This window comes from Delphinus delphis, chromosome 18 (assembly GCF_949987515.2).
Source record: "Delphinus delphis chromosome 18, mDelDel1.2, whole genome shotgun sequence".
NCBI classification, from domain to species: Eukaryota; Metazoa; Chordata; class Mammalia; order Artiodactyla; family Delphinidae; genus Delphinus; species Delphinus delphis.
In genome coordinates, this window is record NC_082700.1 from 25,199,550 (window position 1) to 25,225,781 (window position 26,232).

General features: G+C 37.7%; 1 protein-coding gene across 7 annotated transcripts in view; it reads left to right on the forward strand.

The window, feature by feature from the left end:
* Positions 1-26,232, forward strand: part of ELF1 (E74 like ETS transcription factor 1) — a 105,178-nt gene that overhangs the window by 71,187 nt on the left and 7,759 nt on the right. For 6 of the 7 annotated variants that reach the window (XM_059995548.1, XM_059995550.1, XM_059995549.1 and 3 more), the window contains 6 exons: positions 1,552-1,732; positions 14,440-14,547; positions 16,075-16,242; positions 21,938-22,021; positions 22,972-23,164; positions 24,119-24,562. In XM_059995548.1, coding sequence (XP_059851531.1) covers positions 1,552-1,732; positions 14,440-14,547; positions 16,075-16,242; positions 21,938-22,021; positions 22,972-23,164; positions 24,119-24,562 — 1,178 coding nt within the window. The remainder of the gene's footprint in view (positions 1-1,551; positions 1,733-14,439; positions 14,548-16,074; positions 16,243-21,937; positions 22,022-22,971; positions 23,165-24,118; positions 24,563-26,232) is intronic. The other variant, XM_059995554.1, reaches the window with a different exon arrangement.

Consider the following 26,232-nt stretch of genomic DNA (forward strand, 5'->3'; position numbering starts at 1 on the left):
ATCACTAGTAATGGGACAAAAAGGTATTTTTTGACCTCCTGATAAGATGTATTTGAAAGGACACAAGATTACTTTTTTTTATTCTAGCCAAAAATGCAGACTGAATCTAATGATGAGTTAATACCACAAAAACCCAAATTGGGGGACATTTTATGAAACAAATGACCTGTATTCTTCCAAAGTGTCAAGATCATGAAAGACAAAGAAAAACTGAAGAACTGCTCCAGATTAAAGGAGAAGAAATTGTTCTAGATTAAAGGAGTTGTCATGAAGAAACATGATATTTACTAAATGAAACTTAGGATCCTGATCTCAATTTTTTTTCCCATTTTTTGAAAAAAAGACATTAATGAGATGGAGAAATTTGAATAAGGTCTATAGATTAAATAATAGTACGGTATCAGTGTTACTTTCCTGGTTTTGATAATTGTGCTATCTTTGTATAAGATAATGGTCATATATTTAGAAAATGTATACTTAAATATTTAGGGTTAAAGGAGCAGTATGTCTACCACTTTCAAATAAGTCAGAAAAACTATAGATATAGAAATGATAATATAGAAAGAGGATGATAGACATGATTAAGTGTTAACATTTGGGGAATGTGGATGAAGGTTGTAGGAGAATTCTTGGTACTACTTTTACAACTTTTTAAAGTCTGAAGTTTTTTAATTTTTAAAGTAAAAGAGAAATGTAATGACATCTTAATCGTTTTTTTCATCAATAGACGGTTTAGTGTATATTAGTGGTTTAGGGGATGATGATTTGCAGAGAAATGTTACTATGAAAGTGTAACAAATGAACAGAACCCTTACCATATGACGAGTAGAGCAATATAAAACAAGTTAATAAATGTCAGCATTTTTACTATATTTAAAAAGTAATTCTTTTATAGATAGCCCTTATTATATAGTATTATGATTCATGTATACTTAGGTACATTCAAAACATTTTTTTATTTGGCTTTCACTTTTAACATTGAATTTTTTCATGACTAATTAACTGATTTTTGAGTAAGCTGTTAAAAATCCTCTCTGCCTCAGTTTCCTCATCTGTAAAATGAGATGGCTAGACTAGAGTTCTTCCAGTTCTCGACTTCCCTGATCTTATAACCAGATAGAAAGTGAAAGTTAATTTTCCCATTTGAACCAAAAGCAGTTAGTTGTTAAACACGGCCTGTGTGCCAAGTGACAGTGTAATATTTATTAAGCTCATAGATTTTTTTCTGTCAAAGAAACTTTTGCTGAGATTTTAGTTGTACATTTCATTTGTATGACACTTCTTATGCATTAATGATACTAGTTTTTTTAATTTAGTGAGCTTTAAAAACATACTTTTATGGGACTTCCCAATGAAAACTTGGCTGTTAAGACCCAAAATTGGTAATGAAAGTTTTATTTGGTCTTAGTAGGTATATATTCTCTGTATCATAGAAAGCTTGTCAATATACAAGTAGCTGATGATGTGAAAACTGAATTGTGTAAAATAATTTGGGTTGTATTTAACAAAAGCAAAACTTTGTTAATCCTTTTTTTCCTTCACCCCTCCCAGCTTGGCGATCCAGCTATTTTTCCTGCCGTCATTGTGGAACACGTTCCTGGTGCTGATATTCTCAATAGCTATGCGGGTCTAGCCTGTGTGGAGGAGCCCAATGACATGATCACTGAGAGCTCCTTGGATGTCGCCGAAGAGGAAATCATCGATGAGGATGACGACGACATCACCCTTACAGGTGTGTGTGCCTCTGACAGCACCTTCCTTCAGCATAGTTTTAGTCAGTGGGTTAGCCCTGTGATTTGGGGGATATAAAAAGTTCTTGACTCGGTTTTGAGTAACTCCGTTACCGGCGGAAGCTAGAGCCCTGTGGGAAGAAGGAAATGACGTTTTCTTTCTCATCTGCCTGTGCTTCATGGTGCTCACTTATCTCCTCCTCCTTCTTTCCTAAATAGACAGATGAACGTGATGAAATAGAAGGTGTGTAAGAGGAACCAAACCAGCTCGGTTCACCAAGTTTTCACTGAGCACTGTTTGTGTGCCTAGCTCTGTACTCCTGATAACAGTGAAAGGTTGTTTGCAGGGCAAAAGATAGGAATATTCTTTTGTTACTGCTGCTGCAGGAAGCAAAATAGGAGGCCGTGACCCAAATGTAGGATAAGGTGCCGAGGTTTAAAGATTTGTTCAGTCAGAACTAGTAGGATATTTCACACTGAATATAAGTGTTGAGGTGGTGCTTTGTTCCATCAGTTTTAGAAACTGGTGCATGCATTTGTAATTTTATACATTTACATTCATATATCTTGGCCAGAGATGTTGGAGGTGTTTGAGAAAGTTAATTACTTAGAAGCAAAGATTATTTGAATATTCTTTTTTTTTTTTTTTAAGTTTTATTTATTTATTTATTTATGGCTGCATTGGGTCTTTGTTGCTGCATGCAGGCTTTCTCGCGAGTACGGGCTACTCTTCGTTGTGGTGCATGGGCTTCTCTTGTTGCAGAGCACAGGCTCTAGGTGCGCAGGCTTCAGTAGTTGTGGCACGCAGCCTCAGTAGTTGTGGCATACGGGCTTAGTTGCTACACCTCATGTGGGATCTTCCCAGACCAGGGCTCGAACCCGTGTCCCCTGCATTGGCAGGCAGATTCTTAACCACTGCGCCACCAGGGAAGCTCTGAATATTTATTCTGAAATTAAAAACCAGAAATTAACATTAGTCACAGTATTATCAACTAAACCTGGACTTTATTCCACGCACTTCACAGTAACATCCTTTTTCTATTCCAGGATCCTATCTTGAATCTCACATTGCAATTAGTTGGTAATTGTTCCTAGTCACTTTCAGTCTATGACAGTTCCTCTGTCTTTCCTTGTCTCTCATAACCTTGATGCTTTTGAGGAGTACTGGTCAGACACTGTACAATGCTCCTCAGTTTTATTTCTGTTATATTTTCTCATGATTGGAATGAGATAATCCATTTTGGGCAAAAATACCTCCCAAATGGCATTGTCTTCTTATCATTGTATCATATTAACATAGTAGATTTTTTAAAAAGTACAGATTTAATTCTCACAGCAGAAAAAGAAAACTGAAATTAGAGAAGTTAAATGACTTGCTTATGTCATGCACCCAGTGACTGAGTCATTGATAACGTTGATGAACAACACTTAGTTTTTGTACTGTCCTCTTATTTTTTACAAAGCATGTTCTCATATATTCACATTTTTGTTCAGAGCAACCCAGTGAAAGTTTTTGATAAATCTATATTTGTTTCTCGCTTATCAATAAGACAGTTGGATTAATCATATTAGAGGTTTCAACTCATCACTGACTGTGTACTTCGTGTTTTGTATAACAGAATGACCACCACTATGCATGTATGTGTTGTGTAGCTAATGGGGTTTTCTCCACAGTGTGTTCTGACCTACTTTCTTGATGCCTTAGCGTAAGGCTACACTCTTTGTGGATCGGGAACCAGGGTCTCCCCTGAAGGGGTGTTTATTCCTGGTTTTAGTCACTAAGGAAGATACTGGCCCTCAAAGAAGACGTGGAGACTAGGAAAGCAGATCTTGGATCTTTAGGGGAAGGAATTATTTCTTCCTTCCAGTTGTTCACTCTCTTGGGCTTAGACTTGAAGATAGCTGATGACGAGATGCAGACAAGCTCCTTCCTTCCTGGAAAACAGAACTGGTATGGAATGGATCCAGAAAATAAGCCACATCTTGAAAATCAGATTTGCTATTTGCATGTTTCTTCTCTCTTGCCTTTCTTAACTTCCAACCCAAGCCTTTGTTTAACTCTTCTGCACTTGTTCGAGTCATGTCATAAGAAATGAAAGGATCTTATAGACCTCCTTAGTCCAGAGTGGGAGAGGGGAGAGTACTGCGCTTTTGAGAAGCTACAGGGAAGATGATGATGGGGATAGTACAGTTTATAAACTAATTATGAGACCTAGGTAGCACTTCAGATGATAAGGAATATTGTTAACATTTTTAGGCATGATAATAGCATTGTGTTAGATTCTTCATCTTTTAGATACATATGCTCAAATACTTAGAGATAAAATACAGTGTCATGGATTCCTTCAGAGTAATCCTGGGGGTCAGGGTGTGTGTGAGGGGACCTTGAGCAGTAAGTGGAGTTGGATGAAAGATCGACTATGTTCTGATAATGATTGATGCTGAGAATGGATATGTGAGAATTCATTATACTATGTCCCATAATTTTGATTCTGTTTTGAAATTTTCAATAAAAAGGTCAAACTATTTTTATGGACTTGAGGGTTATATTAGATGGCAGCTGTCATTGATAACCCCTGATTTCAAATTTTCATGTTCATCAGAACAATTTTTGTTTGTTTGTTTGGTACGCGGGCCTCTCACTGTTGTGGCCTCTCCCGTTGCGGAGCACAGGCTCCGGACGTGCAGGCCCAGTGGCCATGGCTCACGGGCCCAGCCACTCTGCGGCATATGGGATCCTCCCGGACTGGGGCACGAACCCGTGTCCCCTGCATCGGCAGGTGGACTCTCAACCACTGCGCCACCACCCAAACACTTTCATTTTTATCATTTATTTATCTCATATCAAGTTTGATATAAATTTTAACCTTTAAAATGTATAATGATAAAATACTACTTTTATCTGTTTATATGTTGGGGTTTTATATAACATTTCCTTCGAAATAAGGCTGTGCTATAAAAAATTTATGAAAAGCATTTGACTATGAGCTTTATCTATGTGGAGATCCTTCCATTACCAGTCTTGAGTCTAAAATTGAAATTATTAAAGGAGATGGACCCCTTTGGACCCCTCAGCCAGCTATCTGGGATCCAGCCCCACTCACAGGTGGGCCAACAGCAGCTTTTGGACACCCTTGACCCCACGGCCAGCCGTATAAGGAACTGGCCCTGCCCACCAGCAGGCTGACACTAGATCTTGGGATCCCGAGCCCCACAACTACCCACTCTAGAACCTGGCTGTGCCCACTTGTCAGCCAACACTAGCCCTGGGACCACCTGGGGTCCCTGGCAGCCTCCACGCAAGGCAGGACCTGGCAAACAACTGGAGCACAGGCCAGCCACACCTACCAGACCATCCACAATAGTTAGCCTATCACAAGAGAAGGACCCACGCAGTCCACTGGGGAGCACCCCAGAACACATAGCTCTGGTGACCAGAGGGGAGACCACTGCTGGGATGCATAGGACGGCACCTACAGAAGGCCACTTCTCCAAGGTCGGGAAATGTAACCAACCTACCAAATACATAGAAATAAAAAGAGCAAGTTAGATAAAATGAAGCGACAGAGGAATATCTTCCAAATGAAGGAACAAGATAAAACCCCAGAAGAACTAAGTGAAGTGGAGATAGGCAGCCTTCCCTGTAAAGAGTTCAAGATGATGATCGTAAACACGTTCAAGGAACTATGGAGAAGAATGGGTGCACAGAGCAAGAAGTTAGAAGTTTTTAACAAAGAGTTAGAAAATGTAAAGAAGAGCCAAACAGATGAAGAGTACAGTAACCGAAATGAAAAATACAGTGGAAGGAATTAACAGTAGACTAAATGACACAGAGGAACAGATCAGTGAGCTGGGAGACAAGAGTCGTGGAAATCACTGAAGTTGAACAGGAAAAGGAAAAAAGTATAGAAAGAAATGAGACAGTTTAAGAGACCTCTCAACAACATCAAGCGTACTAGTATTTGCATTATAGGGGTTCCAGAGGAGAAGAGAGAGAGAAAGGGGCAGAGAACATGTTTGAATACATAATAGCTGAAAACTTTCCTGACCTGGGAAAGGACACAGACATCCATGTCCAGGAAGCACAGAGAGTCCCAAACAGGATCAACCCAAAGAGGAACACATCAAGACACATTGTAATTAAAGTGGCAAAAATTAAAGAGAGAATTTTAAAAGCAGCAAGGGAAAAGCAACAAGTTACATACAAAGGAACTTGCATAAGGCTGTGAGCTGACTTTTTAGCAGAAACCCTGCAGGCCAGAAGGGAGTGGCTCAATATATTTAAAGTGGTGAAAGGGGAAAACCTACAACCAAGAATACTCTACCCAGCAAGGCTTTCATTCAGGTTTGATGGAGAGATCAAGTTTTACAGACAAGTAAAAGTTAAAAGAGTTGAGCACTAACAAATCAGCTTTACAAGAAATGTTAAAGGGATTTCTCTAACCAAAAAAGGTCACAACAAGAAATATGAAAATTATGAAAGGAAAAATCTCATTGGTAAAGGCAAATATACAGTAAAGGTAGTAAATCAGCCATGTATAAAGCTAGTAGGAAGGTTAAAAGACAAACATCGTAAAACCATCTGTATTCACAATGAGTAGTTAAGGGATACACAAAACAGAAAGACGTAAAACATGATGTCAGAAATAGTAAACGTGGAGTTGGGGAATAAAAATGCAGGGTTAAAATGCATTTGAAATTAAGTGATCAACAACTTAATAGGTATATTGCTATATACAGTGTGGAGAATACAGTAAATAACTAGATAATATCTTTGTATGATGATGTGTCTTAACTAGACATATTGTGATCATTTTGATATGTACAGCAATAGCACATCACTATGTTGAGGAACTAACAGTGTTGTAGGTCAGGTGTACTTCGAAAACAAACAAACAAACTCATAGAAAATGAGATCAGATTTGTGGTTACCAGAGGCAGGGGTGGGGGGAATGGGAATTGGACCAAGGTGGTCAAAAGGTACAAACATCCAGTTAGAAGATAAAAAAGTACTAGGGATATAATGTACAATATGATAAATATAATTAACACTGCTGTATGTTATATATAAAAGTTGTTAAAAGAGTAATTCCTCAGTTCTTATCACAAGAAAATTTTTTTTGTGTTTCTTTAACTTTGTATGAGATGATGGGTGTTCACTAAACTTATTGTGATAATCATTTCATGATGTATGTAAATCAGATCATGCTGTACACCTTAAACATACACAATGCTGTATGTCAATTATAACCTCAATAAAATTGGAAGGAAAAAAAAGGCTTGTGGGTTTTATTGTTGCTTACAAGAAATTTTTGTAATCATTTAATGAAGGGCAAACATTTTCTCTATATTTTTAAAAGCTTAGTTGTACTTTTTTTTTGGTTTTCATTCCTGTTTCATGTAGCAGCCACCAATTTATTTTGTATTTCCTGATCTAAGCACTGAAGCGAAGTGGAATAAACAAAGTTTTACAAATTAGATTACTGATGTTAACCACATTAAACTTGCCTTACGTTTTTGAAATTCAGAAGGTAGTATGGTTTCTATAGATAGTTGTGGAATGATTTCTATATATAGTTGTGGAATGATTTCTAGTGTATATGAAGTTTAAAAAGCAAGGGTCAGTACAGCACGAATGGTTACCTATTATTTAGGATAGGGGAAAGAATATAAATGATATGTATGTGTTTGCTTACATTTAAAAATAGAAAGATATGGGCTTTCCTGATGGCGCAGTGGTTAAGAATCCACCTGCCAATGCAGGGGACACGGGTTCGAGCGCTGGTCCGGGAAGATCCCACATGCTGCGGAGCAACTAAGCCCGTGTGCCACAACTACTGAGCCTGTGCTCTAGAGCCTGTGAGCCACAACTACTGAGCCCACGTGCTGCAACTACTGAAACCCACATGCCTAGAGCCCGTGCTCCACAGCAAGAGAAGCCACAGCAATGAGAAGCCCGCACACCGCAGCAAAGAGTAGCCCCTGCTCTCCACAACTAGAGAAAGCCTGCGCCCAGCAATAAAGACCCAACACAGCCAAAAATAAATAAAATAAATAAATTTTAAAATAGAAAGATAAAACCAAAAGCTAATAAAAATATTTTAAACGTAGTGGTCACTTTTTTTTTCTTAAATACTTATTTACTTATTTATTTATTTGGTTGCGCCGGGTCTTAGTTGTGGTACGAGGGATCTTTTAGTTGTAGCATGCGGGATCTTTAGTTGTGGCATGCGGGCTCTTAGTTGGGGCATGCGGGATCTAGTTTCCCGACCAGGGCAGGGGTCAAACCTCGGCCCCCTGCATTGGGAGCATAGAGTTTTAACCACTGGGCTACCAGGGAAGTCCCAGTGGTCACTTTTGAAAGATCCCATTTATTATTCTGAAAATCAGTAAATAACGGAAAAAGAACCAAGCGTTTAATTTGCCTTTATTGTATGAACCATAGCTCAGGGTAACCAGATAGTTTATGACAAAGTTCTTCCTTATAGAGAATTCTAGCTAATAAATGCTAAAGGAATGATAAGATTAGAATTATCACCATTTTGAAATCCCTAATGAAATAGTGCATCTAGGTAACTATCATCAGTAACTTCTAAAGCCATTAGGTAAAAGGCTGATGGAGAATTTTATGCTGGATAGATCAGGTTGGCAACACCTGAACCTGATTCTCAATCCTCGAAGTACTGCAGGAAGACCTACCTACCTTCAAAAGGCCCATTGAATCACACAGCATCACCTTTGAAGTATTCTTGCCAAAGAATTGAATGCGAATCAAATCAATCTTCTAGATGTAACTACCAGTTTACAGGAAATACACGGGGGGAGGGATATGGTAAGTGACACCACAGATATATAATCAGCAAAATTTAGAATGTGGGAAGCTACAAACAGATGATCCTGTTTCTCCTAAGATAAACAACAAAAATGGAAAAAAGCCAAATACTAAGGAAGGTATGTGCCACCAAATGTAATGCGTGAACTTTGTTTGAAATCTGGTTAACAAACCAATTTTTTCAGATTAAAAAAAATCTGAGACAAATTTCAATATTAAGTGGATATCTGATTTAAAGAGTGATTTTTAAAAGATGTGAACATGGTATTGTCTATATACTGTAATATTTACGATTGAATGATAGGCTCTCTGGGGTTCACTTTGAAATAATCCCGTGTCTGTGTTGGGCCAGGGAGTATAGATTAAGGAAGATTGACTGTTAAGTATTGAAGCTGGGCCCTTGATACATTCAGTTCATTATAAATATGATTTCCTATATGTTTGTATATGTTTGAAATTTTTCATTATAAAAAGCTTGATAAAGAAGTGATTTGAAATTCTCATTGTATTTTCTTAATTGATAGGCAACTGAATAGTTATACATACTAATTTTATCATTTTTATTGACCCAGTAGACTTTAAAATATTTATAAAACTTACTTATATAAATGAACATTTAGAGTTAAATGTTTAGAAGATGGTAATTAATTATGGAGCTACCTGTGCCTTACTTGCCTGATTTTTTCAAAAATTTAGTTTTAGGAGGATATTTTCTTTGATTCATAGAATTTCAAAGCCTTGACAGAGGAGCAATATGCTTTTCTTCTTTTTTTTTTAAATAAATTTATATATTTATTTATTTTTGGCTGCATTGGGTCTTCGTTGTTGGGTCTTCGTTGCTGTGCGCGGGCTTTCTCTAGTTGCTGTGAGTGGGGGCTACTCTTCATTGCCATGCGCGGACTTCTCATTGCGTTGGCTTCTCTTGTGGCAGAGCTTGGGCTCTAGGCGCGTAGGCTTCAGTAGTTGTGGTACGCGGGCTCAGTAGTTGTGGCGCACAGGCTTAGTTGCTCCGGGGCATGTGGGCTCTTCCTGGACCAGGGCTCAAAGCCGTATGTCCTGCATTGGCAGGCAGATTCTCAACCACTGCGCCACCAGGGAAGTCCCGCAATATGCTTTTCTACTATGCCTTAAATCTACAAGATTTTAAATAGGAGGCTTAAGTTTTTAAGAGTAAGTGTTACAGTGCCTTATTTTAATCATTTTGCTAGACTTTTTGAAGTATTTATCTTTTCTGATTTTAACTATTATGGAGGAATTGGACTTGTAAGCACTTTTTTTAAAATTCTTTTAACGTTTTTCTTGGAGTATAATTGCTTTACAATGGTGTGTTAGTTTCTGCTTTATAAAAAAGTGAATCAGTTGCACATATACATATATCCCTGTATCTCGCTCTTGCGTCTCCCTCCCTCCCACCCCTCTAGGTGGTCACAAAGCACTGAGCTGATCTCCTTGTGCTCTGCGACTGCTTCCCACTAGCTATTTTACGTTTGGTAGTGTATATATGTCTATATATACACTACCACTCTCTCACTTTGTCCCAGCTTAGCCTTCCTCCTCCCCGTGTCCTCAAGCCCATTCTCTAGTAGGTCTGTGTCTTTATTCCCGTCTTGCCCCTAGGTTCTTCATGACCTTTTTTTTTTTTTTTTAGATTCCATATATATGTGTTAGCATACGGTATTTGTTTTTCTCTTTCTGACTTACTTCACTCTGTATGACAGACTCTAGGTCCATCCACCTCACTACAGATAACTCAAGTTCGTTTCTTTTTATGGCTGAGTAATATTCCATTGTATATATGTGCCACATCTTCTTTATCCATTCATCTGTCGATGGACACTTAGGTTGCTTCCATGTCCTGGCTATTGTAAATAGAGCTGCAGTGAACATTGTGGTACATGACTCTTTTTTTTTAAATTTTTTAAATTAAATTAAATTTATTTTTTTATGCAGCAGGTTCTTATTAGTCATCCATTTTATACACATCAGTGTTTACATGTCAATCCCAATCCCCCAATTCATCACACCACCACCACCACCCCCCGGCTGCTTTCCCCGCTTGGTGTCCATAGTTTGTTCTCTACATCTGTGTCTCAATATCTGCCCTGCAAACCGGTTCATCTGTACCATTTTTCTAGGTTCCACATATATGCGTTAATATACGATATTTGTTTTTCTCTTTCTGACTTACTTTACTCTGTATGACAGTCTCCAGATCCATCCACGTCTCTACAAATGACCCAATTTTGTTCTTTTTTATGGCTAATATTCCATTGAATATATGTACCACATCTTTATCCATTCGCCATGACTCTTTTTGAATTATGGTTTTCTCGGGGTATATGCCCAGTTGTGGGATTGCTGGGTCGTATGGCAGTACTATTTTTAGTTTTTTAAGGAACCTCCATACTGTTCTCCATTGTGGCTGTATCAATTTACATTCCCACCAACATTGCAAGAGGGTTCCGTTTTTTCCACAACCTCTCCAGCATTTATTGTTTGTAGATTTTTTTTTTTTTTTTTTTTTTTTTTTTTTTTTTTGCGGTAAGCGGGCCTGTCAGTGTGTGGCCTCACCCGTTGCGGAGCACGGGCTCCAGACGCGCAGGCTCAGCGGCCATGGCTCACGGGCCCAGCCGCTCCGCGGCATGTGGGATCTTCCCGGACAGGGGCACGAACCCCTGTCCCCTGCATCGGCAGGCAGACTCTCAACCACTGCACCACCAGGGAAGCCCTGTTTGTAGATTTTTTTGATAATGGCCATTCTGACCAGTGTGAGATGATATCGCATTGTAGTTTTGATTTGCATTTCTCTAATGATTAATGATGTTGAGCATTCTTTTATGTGTTTGTTGGCAATCTGTATATCTTCTTTGGAGAAATGTCTATTTAGGTCTTCTGCCCATTTTTGGATTGGGATGTTTTTTTGTTTTTGGTTTTTTATTTTGCAGTACGCGGGCCTCTCACTGTTGAGGCCTCTCCCGTTGCGGAGCACACGCTCCGGATGCGCAGGCTCAGCGGCCATGGCTCACGGGCCCAGCCACTCTGCAGCATGTGGGATCTTCCCGGACGGGGGCACGAACTCGTGTCCCACGCATCGGCAGGCGGACTCTCAACCACTGCGCCACCAGGGAAGCCCTGTTTGTTTTTTTGATATTGAGCTGCATGAGCTGCTTGTAAATTTTGGAGATTAATCCTTTTGTCAGTTAAGCACTTGTTTTTGATAGAATATATAATTAAAATTTAATTGATTTATTTTTCATTATAATTAGGGGAAGTAGTTTCATAACAAAGACTGTGAATCTCCTAATGAAGTTTTGTGTATCTTGGTATGAAAATGAAAAGGACACCTACTTTTAGAATTAAAAAACTAGTCAAAAATATATTCAGGTGCTCTAGAGTGCTTTTTGTAGTAACTGAGAAACGTGAGCACTGGCCTTAAGAGGAAAAGCTTAAAGCCTTTAAAAGAGGAAGACTCTATAAGGGTTAAATTGCTGTTGGAGAAATCCAGGCTAGATTAAAATCCTTGCCTCTTTTTATGTTGGCTGTCTTCTTGTTCCTTGTCCTCCCTGTGACCTATAGATATTTGGGTTCAAAGATATTAGCTGAGGGAATGGAGCCCAGAAGGTTGGAATTCTGCAGATACATCTTTCATATCTGGAAGAAGGAGGTTCTCTTCTGGCTTGGCGGGTTGTGGGGACTCCCAGTGTTAGCCAGTATTTTATGAGAGAAAATGTGCTTTGTTGGGAGTTTTTCCTAATTGAGAGGAGCTGACTAGTATATTATCCAAGATCCAGAACTTCTTTGAAAGCATCATTCAGGAATTGTCTCTGGTCTCTGCTGCTTCAGCAGACCATGCCTTCCGTTCCTATTGTGGGATTCCTCCCTTGGGGAGGCAGTCAGCCACATTAGTCAATTTGTAAAGCAAATTACTTAATATGCTGTTATTATAATAATCTTTAGCTGTTACACATTTTGCTTTCTAATGGTATAGACTAATTATCTCATTTTCTTTAAATGCATAACACTTCTTCTCATGCCCTTGCTTCTACTATTATTCTTGCTTTAATTTCTCTCTCTTCCTCTCAAAGTATTTAAATCCTAGCTATCTTAAATGACTCAGCCTAAACCCATCTCTTCAGGAAGTCTTCCTAACTTATAATGATATACAGTGCCTGTAGTCAGTCTGCTCTATACTGTAAAACTGATCACTTTGTTATTTTCTTAGACAGTATCTAAGTAGCTGTTACCAATAGATAAGGAAAAAGGTCATGTCCTATACTATTGTATCTTCCACATTTCCTTGTACAGTTACTTAAGAGTGATAGTCATTCAGTATTTTTGCCAGCTGGGGATTTGGAATCAACGAAGAATTTTGTAGATTCTTGGAAATCTTCAGTCTAAAACAGAGTGTGAATTGTTTAGGAAATATTTAGGATAATAAATGTTATAATATTCTAATGGAAAGTTAAGGTAAATTTCAAAGAACTACAGATTTCTTGGAAATCTGGTTATAATCTTAATAATGAAGAGGAAAATGATTTTGTTGCTTCTCTGGATTGAATAGGAATAGGGAGAGTACAGTGTATAAATGATCACTTTCATTCATTTGATTGAGAAAAAGAACTTTTGCTTTAAGTACTACGTTTATATTTACTTTCTAATGTTTTGTAAAATTAAAAGGCTTATATTCATTGAGTTATAAACTATCAGTCCAACCCTGAATCTGAAAATCATGATTTTATTTATATATATTTTTTTCAAACTTTAAAAAATAACGTATAATTTTGTCAGTATTGAGGGGAAAATATAGCAAGTAAGTACAAGGGATTATGGATGATAAATACCACATTCAGGAAACTTGAGTTTATCCATGCAAAGAGAGCATTGGTAGCTCTATTTAGTGTCTTGGTGCTGATCCTAGAACTGAGGGGCTAAAAGCCATTCAAGGAATTTGCTGTGCAGCTATTTCGGACACCTCTCTGGGATGCAGAGAAGTGTCTAGTGTCTAGCATGTATTTGAATTAATTTTCATTTATATTTTAATATTTTTAAAGAGCATAAAAAAAAAACTTGCACTAGGCACAGTTCACAGTAGGGAAATTAGTGTTCTATATTACACATTAGAGAAGAAAGGTACCAGAATACTATAATTATCAAAGAGTGTTTAGATCATGTGACTACGACTAAAACTTTTGGTGATGATGGCAATTCACTAATTATAGAAGAATGGAAGAAGATTCAGAAATTAACAGAGACTCATATTCATTCCTGTGAGTGAATTAATAGTATTGCAATCAGTTTTAGAGCTGAAAGGGACCTAAAACTATCAACCCAGTCATTTTAAAGTATGGAGTCAACAGAAACAGCACGACCTGCCCAGTGACATCTTAGTTTTCTATTCATGTAAATACAAGAATTATCAGGAATGACTGGTGTTTTCCTCCTGGAGTATGAGTTCTATTTTGCTTACTTTTTTATCTCCCAGTGTCTTGCAGAGGTTTTTGGTTGTTGTTGTTGTTACTTTTAATAAAACCCCTGCATCTTGCAAAGTTTTAAATGAGAAGTAATGGTCGGTATAGATTTTATATGTTGAGACAAACTATTGTTATCAACCAGAGTACTAAGTGATGTATCCTGGTTCAAGAGATGAGAATCTATGCTTTTTAATTCATTAATTTATTTATGTATTTATTTATTTACTTAGGCCATGCCACACGGCTTATGGGATCTTAGGTCCCCGGCCAGATATTGAACCTGGGCCCCTGGCAGTGAAAGTGCTGAGTCCCAGCCACTGGACCACCAGGGAATTCCCGAATCTGTGCTTTTTAGAAGAACAAATGTCTTGTAGCTAATTCTGTTTTCTCTTTAAATGTATTGTAGTTGAAGCTTCCTGTCATAATGGGGATGAAACAATTGAAACTATCGAGGCAGCTGAAGCACTCCTCAATATGGATTCTCCTGGCCCTATGCTGGATGAAAAGCGCATCAGTGAGTGTTGTGTTATGACTGTTCATGTTTATATGCTTTTTTTTTGAAGTATAGTTGATTTACAATATTGTGTTAATTTCTGCTGTACAGCAAAGTGATTCCGTAATACATATGTATACATTCTTTTTTGTATTCTTTTCCATTATGGTTTATCATAAGATATTGAATATAGCTCCCTGTGCTATAGTAGGACCATGTTTATATGCTTTGAAAAGCTCTTCTTCCATCTCTCTCTCAGATGATAAATATCAAGAGACCAGAGACCATGTTTTATCTTTTTTTGGTCCCAAGTGCATCTTAAGGTACAGTACTAGTTGAGGCACCTTTGCTAAAGTGTTCAGTTAAACAAGATTTTTTTTTTTAATTTGGGGAGTGAGGACATTAAAGATAAAAAAGTAATTTAGTTGTCAAATAGCAGATTATGCAGAATTTCTTCTTAACCTCATTGGTGAAGTATTTAGGGCCCAAACTATTATAATGTAGTGATTTTTAGTCAATATTGATCTGTATTGATCAATAAAAATTGATCTTTAGTCAGTATTCATCAGTGAATAGGCAAAAATCCATTGCAATGTTTTCTTAGACTTGATGGCATAAAATTCACTGCCACATTTATTGATCTGCTTTTAAATCCATGTTCTCCTTTGGATGTAGTCAAACTCATAAACTTAATTATTATTAAATCAATTTAAGATGTTTATTGAATATTTTCTATATGTACAGCAATGTATCAGGCAATAACATGTTATGGAAATGAACAGATCTTGTTTCTTTCCTCAAGCTGACAGTTTTCTTTTGAAGATAGTTGTTTATGTAAATAACTGTAAAAGCCAAAAATAAAGGCCATGAGAGGGATAGCAGAGTGTTCTGGAAGGAGAGATTTCTCTAGCTGAAAACACCTGAGACAGGCTTTATGGAGGCAGTGTTTTGACCTGGGCGATTAGTAACAAATAAGCTTTTCATGGGTGGAGGAGACAGGAAGGGGCATTCAACATAGGCAGAGGCAGACACAGACCTGTAAAAAAAAACAATAAAATGTTTGAGATTCAAAATGCTTTGGTATAGCTGAAGTATAAGCTTCATAATGGTTTGTAGATTGTGGAAGCTCAGAATGGCATGCTATGGAGTTTGGGTTGTTCCTATCTTTTTTCCCCTGTAAACTATGGGAAGATATGTTAATTTTATTTTTCTTTCTAATCTTCAGGGTGTAAAGTTTTTATAGAGAAGAATAATATGGTCAGGCCAGACTTAGGTTTTAAAGAAAAACTTTAGCGGCGATGTGAAGAATGGAGAAGACAGACAAGATAGACTGGGGATAGGAAGTCAGGTAAGGGAGGCGTTGAATAGTCCCATCAAGCCTGGACTGCCTCAGGGTACTTGACTTAGGGCAGAGGAAATAAAAAGCAGGGACTAGATTTCAAAATCTTATTTCTATTTTAATCTTCAAAGAAACAGGAAATATTTTATGAAATTATTTTGATTTATAATACAAAGTTGATTACAATTAGTTGATTTTATTTCCATTAGATAATAATATATTTAGTTCATCTGAAGATGACATTGTTGTTGCCCCAATCACCCATGTATCCGTCACATTAGATGGGATTCCTGAAGTGATGGAAACTCAGCACGTTCAAGAGACATATGCACACTCACCAGGACGCTCATCACCAGAACAACCTAAGAGAAAGAAAGGTGGGTGGTTAATTTGTTAAGGGAAAACAGTCAACTCTTGATGTGGAATCTAAATATAACTTTTATTCAAGGATATTTCTACCTGAATTAAAACTTACGTGAGAAAAAATTGAATGTACAAAACAGAGTTATTTCTTCGTATTAGATGAATTTAAAGAATTATTTTATACTTTTTTATACATTTAAAATACTTGGTCTACCTCACAGAAAAGGGATTTTCCAACTTTCTAAAGCCTCAATCTTTTATCTAAACTCTTTTATCCAAGCTCAGAAAGAGCTCAGGGGTAAGGGCTGAGGTCAGTTTCCTTCCGCAGAACATAGTTTGAAAACCACCAGCATAGATTCCAGTATAAGATTCCAGTGGGAAGAATACAAGTTGGGAATCAGCAGGTAAGTAATTGAAGAGGGAAATGTTAGAATGTGTTAGAGGGAATTTTAAAGTTTTCACAAATTAGGACCATACTTACATTCTAACACTGACACTCTTCCCACTTCATTGCCTTTTGATTCTACCCCAGCTTGTTTGATATTTTGAGTTTAATATCTTGGTTGATGGCATCACCAGCCACCACATAACCTAACTTCACATGAAAGTAAGGGAAATTCCAAGAGCCAAAAATGCAGAGGAAAATAAGAGTGACCTGACACTGCAACAGCTCTGAGGGCTGAGAAGGACATGTCAGTCTGGATGTCCAAGGGGCTTGGTTTTATTGCCCACATAGAGGCAGATGCTTAAGTCTTGGTCCAGTGCAAGATGGGCTATTAGACAGAGACCTCAGCATATAATTGGGATCCCTTAGCTGTACCCTAAGGGGAAAAACAGTCCACCCTTTGGCACAGACAGATGTTAAGAAGCTTGTATTTCTTAGCTGGGTGGAAAAAATTTTTCCTTTGAGAATTCATAATCCTAGGTTTGTCTTAACTTAGGTTTATGATTAGATTTTAAACTGTTACTGACGTTAGGAATTTCCAGCCAAGTAATTAACATAACAATGGCCCCAGGCTGGCAGTAACTTTGGGCACCAGGCGAAGCTCTTGTAAAATTGCTTTGGCACGTCGTATGTTTAATCCAGGCTGCACAGTATTTCTTCAAATAAAACCCTGTTGAAGGTGAACTCACATTTCAGTATCACAGAATGCATAAGAAAGATACTTCCTGAATGAGAAGCAGCAGACATAGAAAACCCTAAGGTTAGTTTGCTAAGAACCTCAGATAATAGGATTATCAAATAGAAACTTTCAATGAATATGATTGTAATTATTAATGCAAGGGAATAAAAAGCATTGTCAAAGAATGAGACTATTAAAAAATACCAGGTGAAACTTCCTCTTCTAGTCCAGATGGAGTAACAGAACCTGACTTGGCAACAATTTATTGGATATGTCACCAAAAGCACAAGCAACAGAAGCAAAAATTAATAAGTGGGACTACAATAAACGAAAAGACTCTGCACAGCAAAAGAAACAATCAACAACATGAAAATGCAACTTACAGAATGGGAGAAAATATTTGTAAATCATATATCGGATGAGGGGTTAATATCCAAAATACATAAACAATTCGTATAACTCAATAGCGAAAAAAAATCCAATTAAAGAATGTGCGGAGGACCTGAATAGACGTTTTTCTAAAGGAGACATACAAACAGCTAGCAGGTACATGAAAAGATGCTCAGTATCACTAATCATCAGGGCAGTGTAATCAAAACCACAGTAAGATACCACCTCACACCTATAGAATGGCTAGAAAAAGTGATAGAAAAGACAAGAGATAGAGTGTTGGTAAAGATATGGAGAAAAGGGAATCTTTCTGCACTGTTGGTAGAAATTTAAATTGGTACAGCCACTGTAGAAAACGGTATGGAGGTTCCACAAAGAGTTAAAACTAGAAATACCGTATGATTCAGCAATCCCACTTCTTAGGTGTATATCCAAAGGAAGTGAAAACAGGATGTTAAAGAGATACTTGCACTCCCATATTCTCTGCGGCATTATTCACAGTAGCCAAGATTTGGAAACAACTAAGTCTTCATCCACAGATGAATGGATAAAGAAGATGTGATATATAAATACACAGAATGGAATATAATTCAGCTCTGAGAAAGAGGGAAATCCTGCCATTTGTGACAGCATGGACAGACCTTGAGGACTTTCTGCTAAGTGAAATAAGTCAGAAAGACAAATACTGTATGCTATCTTTTTTTTTTTTTTTTTTTTTTTGCGGTACTAGGGCCTCTCACTGTTGTGGCCTTTCCCGTTGTGGAGCACAGGCTCCAGACGCGCAGGCCCAGCGGCCATGGCTCACGGGCCCAGCCATTCCGCGGCATGTGGGATCTTCCTGGACCGGGGCACGAACCCGTGTTCCCTGCATCGGCAGGTGGACTCTCAACCACTGTGCCACGAGGGAAGCCCTATGCTATCATTTTATGTGGAGTCTGAAAGAGCCGCACTCATGGAAACAGAGAGAAGAATGATGTTTGTTGTGGGGTGGAGGAAATGGGGAGATGTCAGTCAAAGGGTACAAACTTCCATTTATATGATGAGTAAGTTCTGGGGACTAATGTACAAGCATGGTGACTATGGAAATTTCTAAGAGAATAGATCTTAAGTGTTCTCAGAAAGGAAGTGATTATTATGTGAAATGATGGGTATGTTAACTAACCCTACTGTGGTAATCATTTTGCAATATATAAATATATCAAATCATCATGTTGTACCCTTTAAACTTACACAATATGTCAATTATATATCAATAAAGCTGGAAAAAAAAACCCAACAAAAACAGAACCTGGATTTACCCTCCTGTTTGAAACAGCTAAAACCACAGATAAAATATATGAAGCAATGGTACTAAAGAAAGTGGTGGACATCTGTCAACAAAAGTGAGTGATTCCTGGGAAACAGGAAACCAATGAGGTGAGCCCTATGATTACCCCACCTTCCTGCATGGAGGAAATATTTTTGGAAAACAGTTTGAAAATTCCTTAAAGAACTTAATGTATACTTAACATGTGACCCAGCCATTCTACTACTCAGTATTTACCCAAAAGACATGAAGCCGTACATTTAACAGAAAAACTTATGCGTGAATGAAGGTTCTTCGCAGCTATATTTGCAGTAGCCCCAAACTGGAAACGACCCAAACGTCCATCACCTGCTGATTGGATAAACAAATTTGTGGTATATCCATACAATGAAAGACCACTCGGCAATGAAATGAAATGTACCATTGATACAGAAAACAAAAACGGATGAATTTCAACATAATTATGCTAAGGGAAAGAAGGCAGACTCCCTCCCCCTCTGCCAAAAACAAGAAGAGTATGGTTCTGTTTATATAAAATTGTACAAACTGTAAATTAATCTATAATGACAGAAAATATATGAGTGGATTGGGCAGGGTGGGGAAAGGTGAGATGTGAGGATTACAAAAGGGCACAAAGCACTTTTGGGGGCGAAGAATATGTTTATTATCTTTGAGTGTAGTGATGGTTTCACAGGTGTATACATATGTCAAAACTTATCAAATTGTAAATTTAAACATAAGCAGTTTATTGTATATCAGTTATACCTCAATAAAGCTGTTTTTAGAAAGTGAAAGACTAACATGCTATTTAATGGTGAAAGGCTGATATGATAAGGAACCAAATAGAACACATAATATATGGGTTAAACAGCAAATGAGTCACTGCTTAAGGGAGAATTTAGTGAGCTCCAGTACAGATCTGATGTAGAATAAAAAATATGAAAGTTAGAGATGTGAGGATTGCGTGAAAAGGTCTACATGTTTAATCAAAGCTCTAGGAGGAGAGCATGTGTAGAGTGAGGAAGAGGCAGTATTCAAAGATAATGACTGAGGAATTTTCAAGAATGATGTTAATCCCAGCATGGTGGATCCTGAGTAGCATAACTAAAATAGATCCAAGCCTAAATATATTATGGTAAAAATGTGGAACATCAAAGACTCCCCTCCGCACCCCGTCAAAAAAAAGAAAAGAAAAAAAAAAAAAAGGAAGAAGAAGCAAACCAACCAGGGAGGATCTGCATTACCTGAAGAGGATTGATTATTGGATTGGCAGCTTACAAGCTCCCAGTAAAGGCTGGAAGGGCTGGATATGTTCAAAGCACTGAGAAGAAATAACTGTTACCAGAATTTCTATACCCAACTAATCTGTAATTCATGTGGAGCTGTGTACATTGCCACCGTGAACAGTAAGGAAGATGATGGAGAGGATGGATATTGGGTAGGCTACTGACAGTATCTGCCATGACTAAAACGAGTGGAGGAAAACTGGGGAATAAAGAAAATATTATCAGAGCAAGTCAATAAATAGCATAAAGTAAGATGGGAGGAATGATAGGAGCTAACTGAAGTCTGGCTTCTCTCAGTCCTTACTGTCATGAACACAGTTAGCTAGAAGTCTCTATGTCATGCAGAGGTTCTCTGCAGATGTCTGCAGTGATGGAAGTTGAGACACCAGGCTCCTACAGTCTACGTTTGTACATCTGGTAGTCTCAAGAGGAACCCGGCCTTAAGAGTGACTTTTTTGACCCTCTTTTCCTTGACTCTTACCTTAACTTCAGAAATGTTTTCCTGGGAATTCCCCAGCAGTCCAGTGGTTAGGACTCCATGCTTTCACTGCCCAGGGCCTGGGTTCAACCCCTGGCTGGGGAACTACAATCCCGCAAGCCACGCGGCATGGGCAAAAAAAAAAAAAAAAAAAAAAACCGTTTTCCTATTCAGTTTGTCTTGGGATGTGTTGTCACTAACCTTGTGACTTTAGCTAGGATTCTACTTTTCTAAATTACTGCCTATATTATATTACCCCAGCATTCACCCTTATGATCTAAGATCAGAGAGTCAGCTTCAAGAATGTAGGGGTAAATGGTACTAACTAAAGTATCTATTTATGCTTAATCTTCATTGTCTCTCATATACAGGGTGGTAGTCTGTTCAGACAGCATCATCAGCTTAACCTAAATCATAGGCAGCATTGCTGCCGAGTTGTGGTTCTAGATAAGTGGCAAAAACAGATCACAAACGCAGTTTTAGAATAGTTGGTTGACCCAGACTAAGGCTGCACAAAATATAGTTTAACTCTGTTGCATTGGACTTGTTTAGGACTGGATGATGGATAATCATAAAGTAAATTTGTTTGCTGTAATTTGAAAGAAATATAGAAGAATGATATGTTTAAAAATACACAATAAAAATGGACTATGTGGTTCACAAAAATTTAGCCTCACTTATTTTTTATATCTCTAGAAGTTTTGGGTAGTTTCCAGTATTTGAGAACTAACCAAGAGGCAGACAAACTGTGTGGCTTATTTTCTGAGCCCAAGTTTTATCAGCATCAAGAATATTCCCCCAGATTTTAAGAAAGCACTGTCAGTATTGTCACCTCAAAGACAAAATGTAAAGTTTAAACTTAACCTCATTTTTACAAATGAGCCAAAGTATCGTTTTCCACATAAAAGTGTTTGTGATCTAACCTAAGTTAATGTCAAATTTTTACTAAAGTTATTTTCCTTTTAATAAATAGCACTTTGGAAACCAATATATGTGTTCCATGTATAAAATACTTGGCACTTGAAATTTAGGATAAATGACAAAACAGCATTTATAAACAGCTAAATTGTCCATTCCCTCTCTCTTTTGAGGGCAAATATTTATGTAGAGCCATTGTGATTTCAGGCAGAAAAACTAAACCACCACGACCAGATTCCCCAGCCACTACACCAAACATATCTGTGAGGAAGAAAAACAAAGATGGGAAGGGTAAGTACTACTACTGTAACTTCCCTATAATACTTATGGGTCAAGTAACATTCAGATTGCTTTAAAATATCTGCATATTTTAAGTAGAAACCACCAGCTTTTATTGAAATGGATCTTATTGCTGCCACATGCTTATAAGGTATGGTTACCACCTTCTGTAAAAGACTGGTAATAATGTAGTCCAAGAAATCCATCTAGGAGATTTTCACTTACCTGTCAAAATAATCCATCCTTTCATTTTTTTTTTTTTTTTTTCGGTACACGGGCCTCTCACTGTTGTGGCCTCTCCCGTTGCGGAGCACAGGCTCCAGACACGCAGGCTCAGCGGCCATGGCTCACGGGCCCAGCCGCTCCGCGGCATGTGGGATCTTCCCGGACGGGGGCACGAACCCACGTCCCCTGCATCGGCAGGCGGACTCTCAACCACTGCACCACCAGGGAAGCCCATCGTTTCATTTAATAAAGAGCCTCTTGGAAGAATTCAGCCACGTTAGGTTTTCAGTTCATAGACACTTTATTATATTGTCTTGGAGTTTTAGTATTTTCGTAACTGCTGCCTAAATTTGAAGAAAATTATTAAGGCTAATCTGCTGGCTCTTTATATAAAAAGAACAACTATTGAAAGGTTTTGTACAACTCTTTCTCAGTTTCTTAGGCGTAATAATGGTTCTTAAAGAGGCTGAAAAAAAAATTTGTCTCAAAGTGCTTTCTCCCTAAGTCATTACACATCTAATTGGCAGGATTGCTCTGTTCAGACATCTTATACGGGACTAATAAAAAGATCTATGTTAGACCCTAAAATTTATGACCATTATATCACCAGTACTAACTGAACTGTGTAGTATGTTTGTATAATTATAGATAGAACTTAAGAAGACCTTTAGTTGTGTTTTATTGCGTTCTTTCAAATGAAATTTTGGGCAGTTAAAAAGAAATTGCTTTTGTTTCAGGAAACACAATTTATCTTTGGGAGTTTTTACTGGCACTGCTCCAGGACAAAGCTACTTGTCCTAAATATATCAAGTGGACCCAGCGAGAAAAAGGCATTTTTAAATTGGTAGATTCTAAAGCAGTGTCCCGGTTGTGGGGGAAGCACAAAAACAAGCCTGACATGAATTATGAGACCATGGGAAGAGCCCTCAGGTACGTGAGGCTTCTGTAGTTCACTGTGTGACCAGTAGCGGTTCCTAAATACTGAAAAGTAGGTGACTTCAAAAAAGTGCGTTGGTTAAAGAAATGGTGAATTTTATTGTTGAAGGGCTAAAACCTCACTGCTTGTAGAAATGAGTGTTATTTAAGTTGAAATCTTATTTCAGTCTGGGAAAACGTTCTCCTTCCTCCCCCTAAATCTTCATGCAAACGAGATATTTTATTTATGAAGGGATCAGAAAATGTTAAGCTGTCATCAGAAATTGTAAATTGACCACAAGGCTCACGTTTTGAGTCATTAAACTTAAGTTCAGCACAAAGTAACAACTAGTGGTAATGCAGGCAATGAATAAGAGGGTGCATTTTTAAACATGAATCTCAGGTATGATGTGTAATATATTGTGTTGGAATAAATTAATGCTTCGATCATAATATTAGCCATTGTGAAAATGTTGAACAAAAGTATCACTTAAACCCACTTTTAGTTTGTTTTTCTTGTGATCATGTCATTTAGTCTTCAGGATCTGGGTATATTTGAGAAAGATTTATTAGAAATATCAGTGATCTGAGAACTCGGTAAACTTTTAAAACCAGAACTATTTAGTTACAGTTGGCATTTTATTTTTTAACTCACACTTTTTAAGTTCTTGATTTAATTAAAATAAATGACAGAATTTGAATCACTTCTATTTGTACATCATTAAGTTTTATACAGAAAATTGTTTCAGATTAACTGAAGCAAATTTAAACAGGTTAGGGACATTATAATTATAGTAAGCTATGGAAGAGAAATAAAATAACTACCCTTCATTTAGAAAGTCTTTTCTCACCTGTTTGTTTCTAGCTTTAAACTTTTGTTTATGATTAGGAAATTTTTATTGTGTTGAAGATTATTTTAGTTTATGTATAACTGAATACAATATTGATGGAATTGTCTGCTTTGAATAGGTACTATTACCAAAGGGGTATTCTGGCAAAAGTAGAAGGTCAGCGCTTGGTGTATCAGTTTAAGGATATGCCGAAAGACCTTATTTATATAGATGATGAGGATCCAAGTTCCAGCATAGAGTCTTCAGATCCATCACTGTCTTCAACAACCACTTCGAGTAGGAACCAGGCAAGTCGATCGAGAGTATCTTCAGGTCCAGGGATAAAAGGAGGAGCCACTACAGTTCTAAAACCAGGGAATTCTAAAGCTGCAAAACCCAAAGATCCTGTGGAACCTGCACAGCCATCAGAGGTTCTTAGGACAATGCAGTCCACACAGACTCCATATCCTACCCAGCTCTTCCGGACTATTCATGTAGTACAGCCAGTACAAGCTGTTCCCGAAGGAGAAGCAACCAGTAGCATGCAGGACGAAACATTAAATTCTTCCGTTCAGAGTATTAGGTGAGAAAATTAAACTTACTGGTGCAGATCATTGTACGATGTTTCTGACCAGAGTCGTCGTTAAACGTGTCAGGATTCAGAAGTGAAAATAAAACTTATATACATGTCAAGCTAGAACTCTTGGTCAACAGATTGTTTCAGCAGCGTTGCATCAGTCCTGTGATTGTATCAATGATTCCTTATTTTTATTTATTTATTATTTTTTTAAAGCACTCTTTTTTTTTTTATAAATTTATTTACTTTATTTCTCTTTGGCCGCGTTGGGTCTTCGTTGCTGTGCGTGGGCTTTCTCTAGTTGCGGTGAGCGGGGGCTACTCTTCGTTGTGGTGCGCGGGCTTCTCACTGCGGTGGCTTCTCTTGTTGCCGAGCATGGGCTCTGGGTGTGTGGCCTCAGTAGTTGTGGCGCATGGGCTTAGTTGCTCTGTGGCATGTGGGATCTTCCCGGACCAGGGTTCGAACCCATGTTCCCTGCATTGGCAGGCGGATTCTTAACCACTGCATCACCAGGGAAGACCCTATACCTTACTTTTAAACTGTGACATTACTTGATGTTATTCAATCAATTTGAATCAGTTCTCTATAGCTTTGTGTAACTGAATTAATCCATATAAGAAGGGATCCACATATAAGAAAATCCAGAGAATAGTTTCAGATCTTTTTTCAAACAAAGTTAGAAGCTGTAAAAATTTAACATAAATTTACATATCATGACCCTTTGGAATGCATTGAGTTCTAAGAAATCCACATTAGTCTTTGGGAAGATACTATCTTCTCAGATAGTATCCAGAATAGTTCTAAAGTTCAAACAGGTTGGAGGCCAAGAATCGAAGGTCCTCTTTTTTGGGCTTTTAAGTGGCAGAGTTGGAAGAATAGTTTTGTGGTTTAATCAAATCTGCCTCATAACCCCAGAAAAGACATGAAACAACAGATTAGACTGCTCTATTGCAGACACTTGGGACTGGTCTTGACTGATTTAGAATGGGGAAAAGGGAGGAAGGCAGAAAATTAGATGGACATTTTCAGGTTCTGTTTTTCCATTTCTACTGCCATGAATTTCCAGAACATGAATTATAATAAAATATAGGAGCCCCTCCAAATCCAGTAAAAATGATTCTTTGATTATTTTCATTAGCTGACTTCAATCTTAACAGTTGTATATTCTAGAATATAAATGCTGGGTTTTTGTTCAATTGATCTTGAAGTATACATTACCTAGAATCAAAACAGACTTATAGACGATTCAGTCTTCCTTGTATGGTCCATTTAAACTTTCGACAAGTTTGATTTAAGAGAATTGAATTCTCTTAAATCGTTGACTTGTAAGGAGTATAAAGATCACATTTTTTCCATCTTAATTAAAGAAGTACTTATTTAACTCTGTATTTTCCCTTTAATGTTTTATTTTCCTCTAAGTTCTGTTGGTTACTTACGATGACTGAATATCTGATGGAAATTATGTGGTTCCTCGCGTTGATTTCTATGCTCTTTGTCATCTTATCATTGTATGTATTTGTGTTGATATGAAACATACAATGGCCACAGCTGATCTCTGGGACTCCCTTCTTGGACTGATTCAGTTGTTTTTTAGCATCTCTAATCAAAGTTTCCTTTTTAGACCTAGAGAATAAAAACAAACCAGAAGAAAAACAACAAGAGCAACAAAAACACAT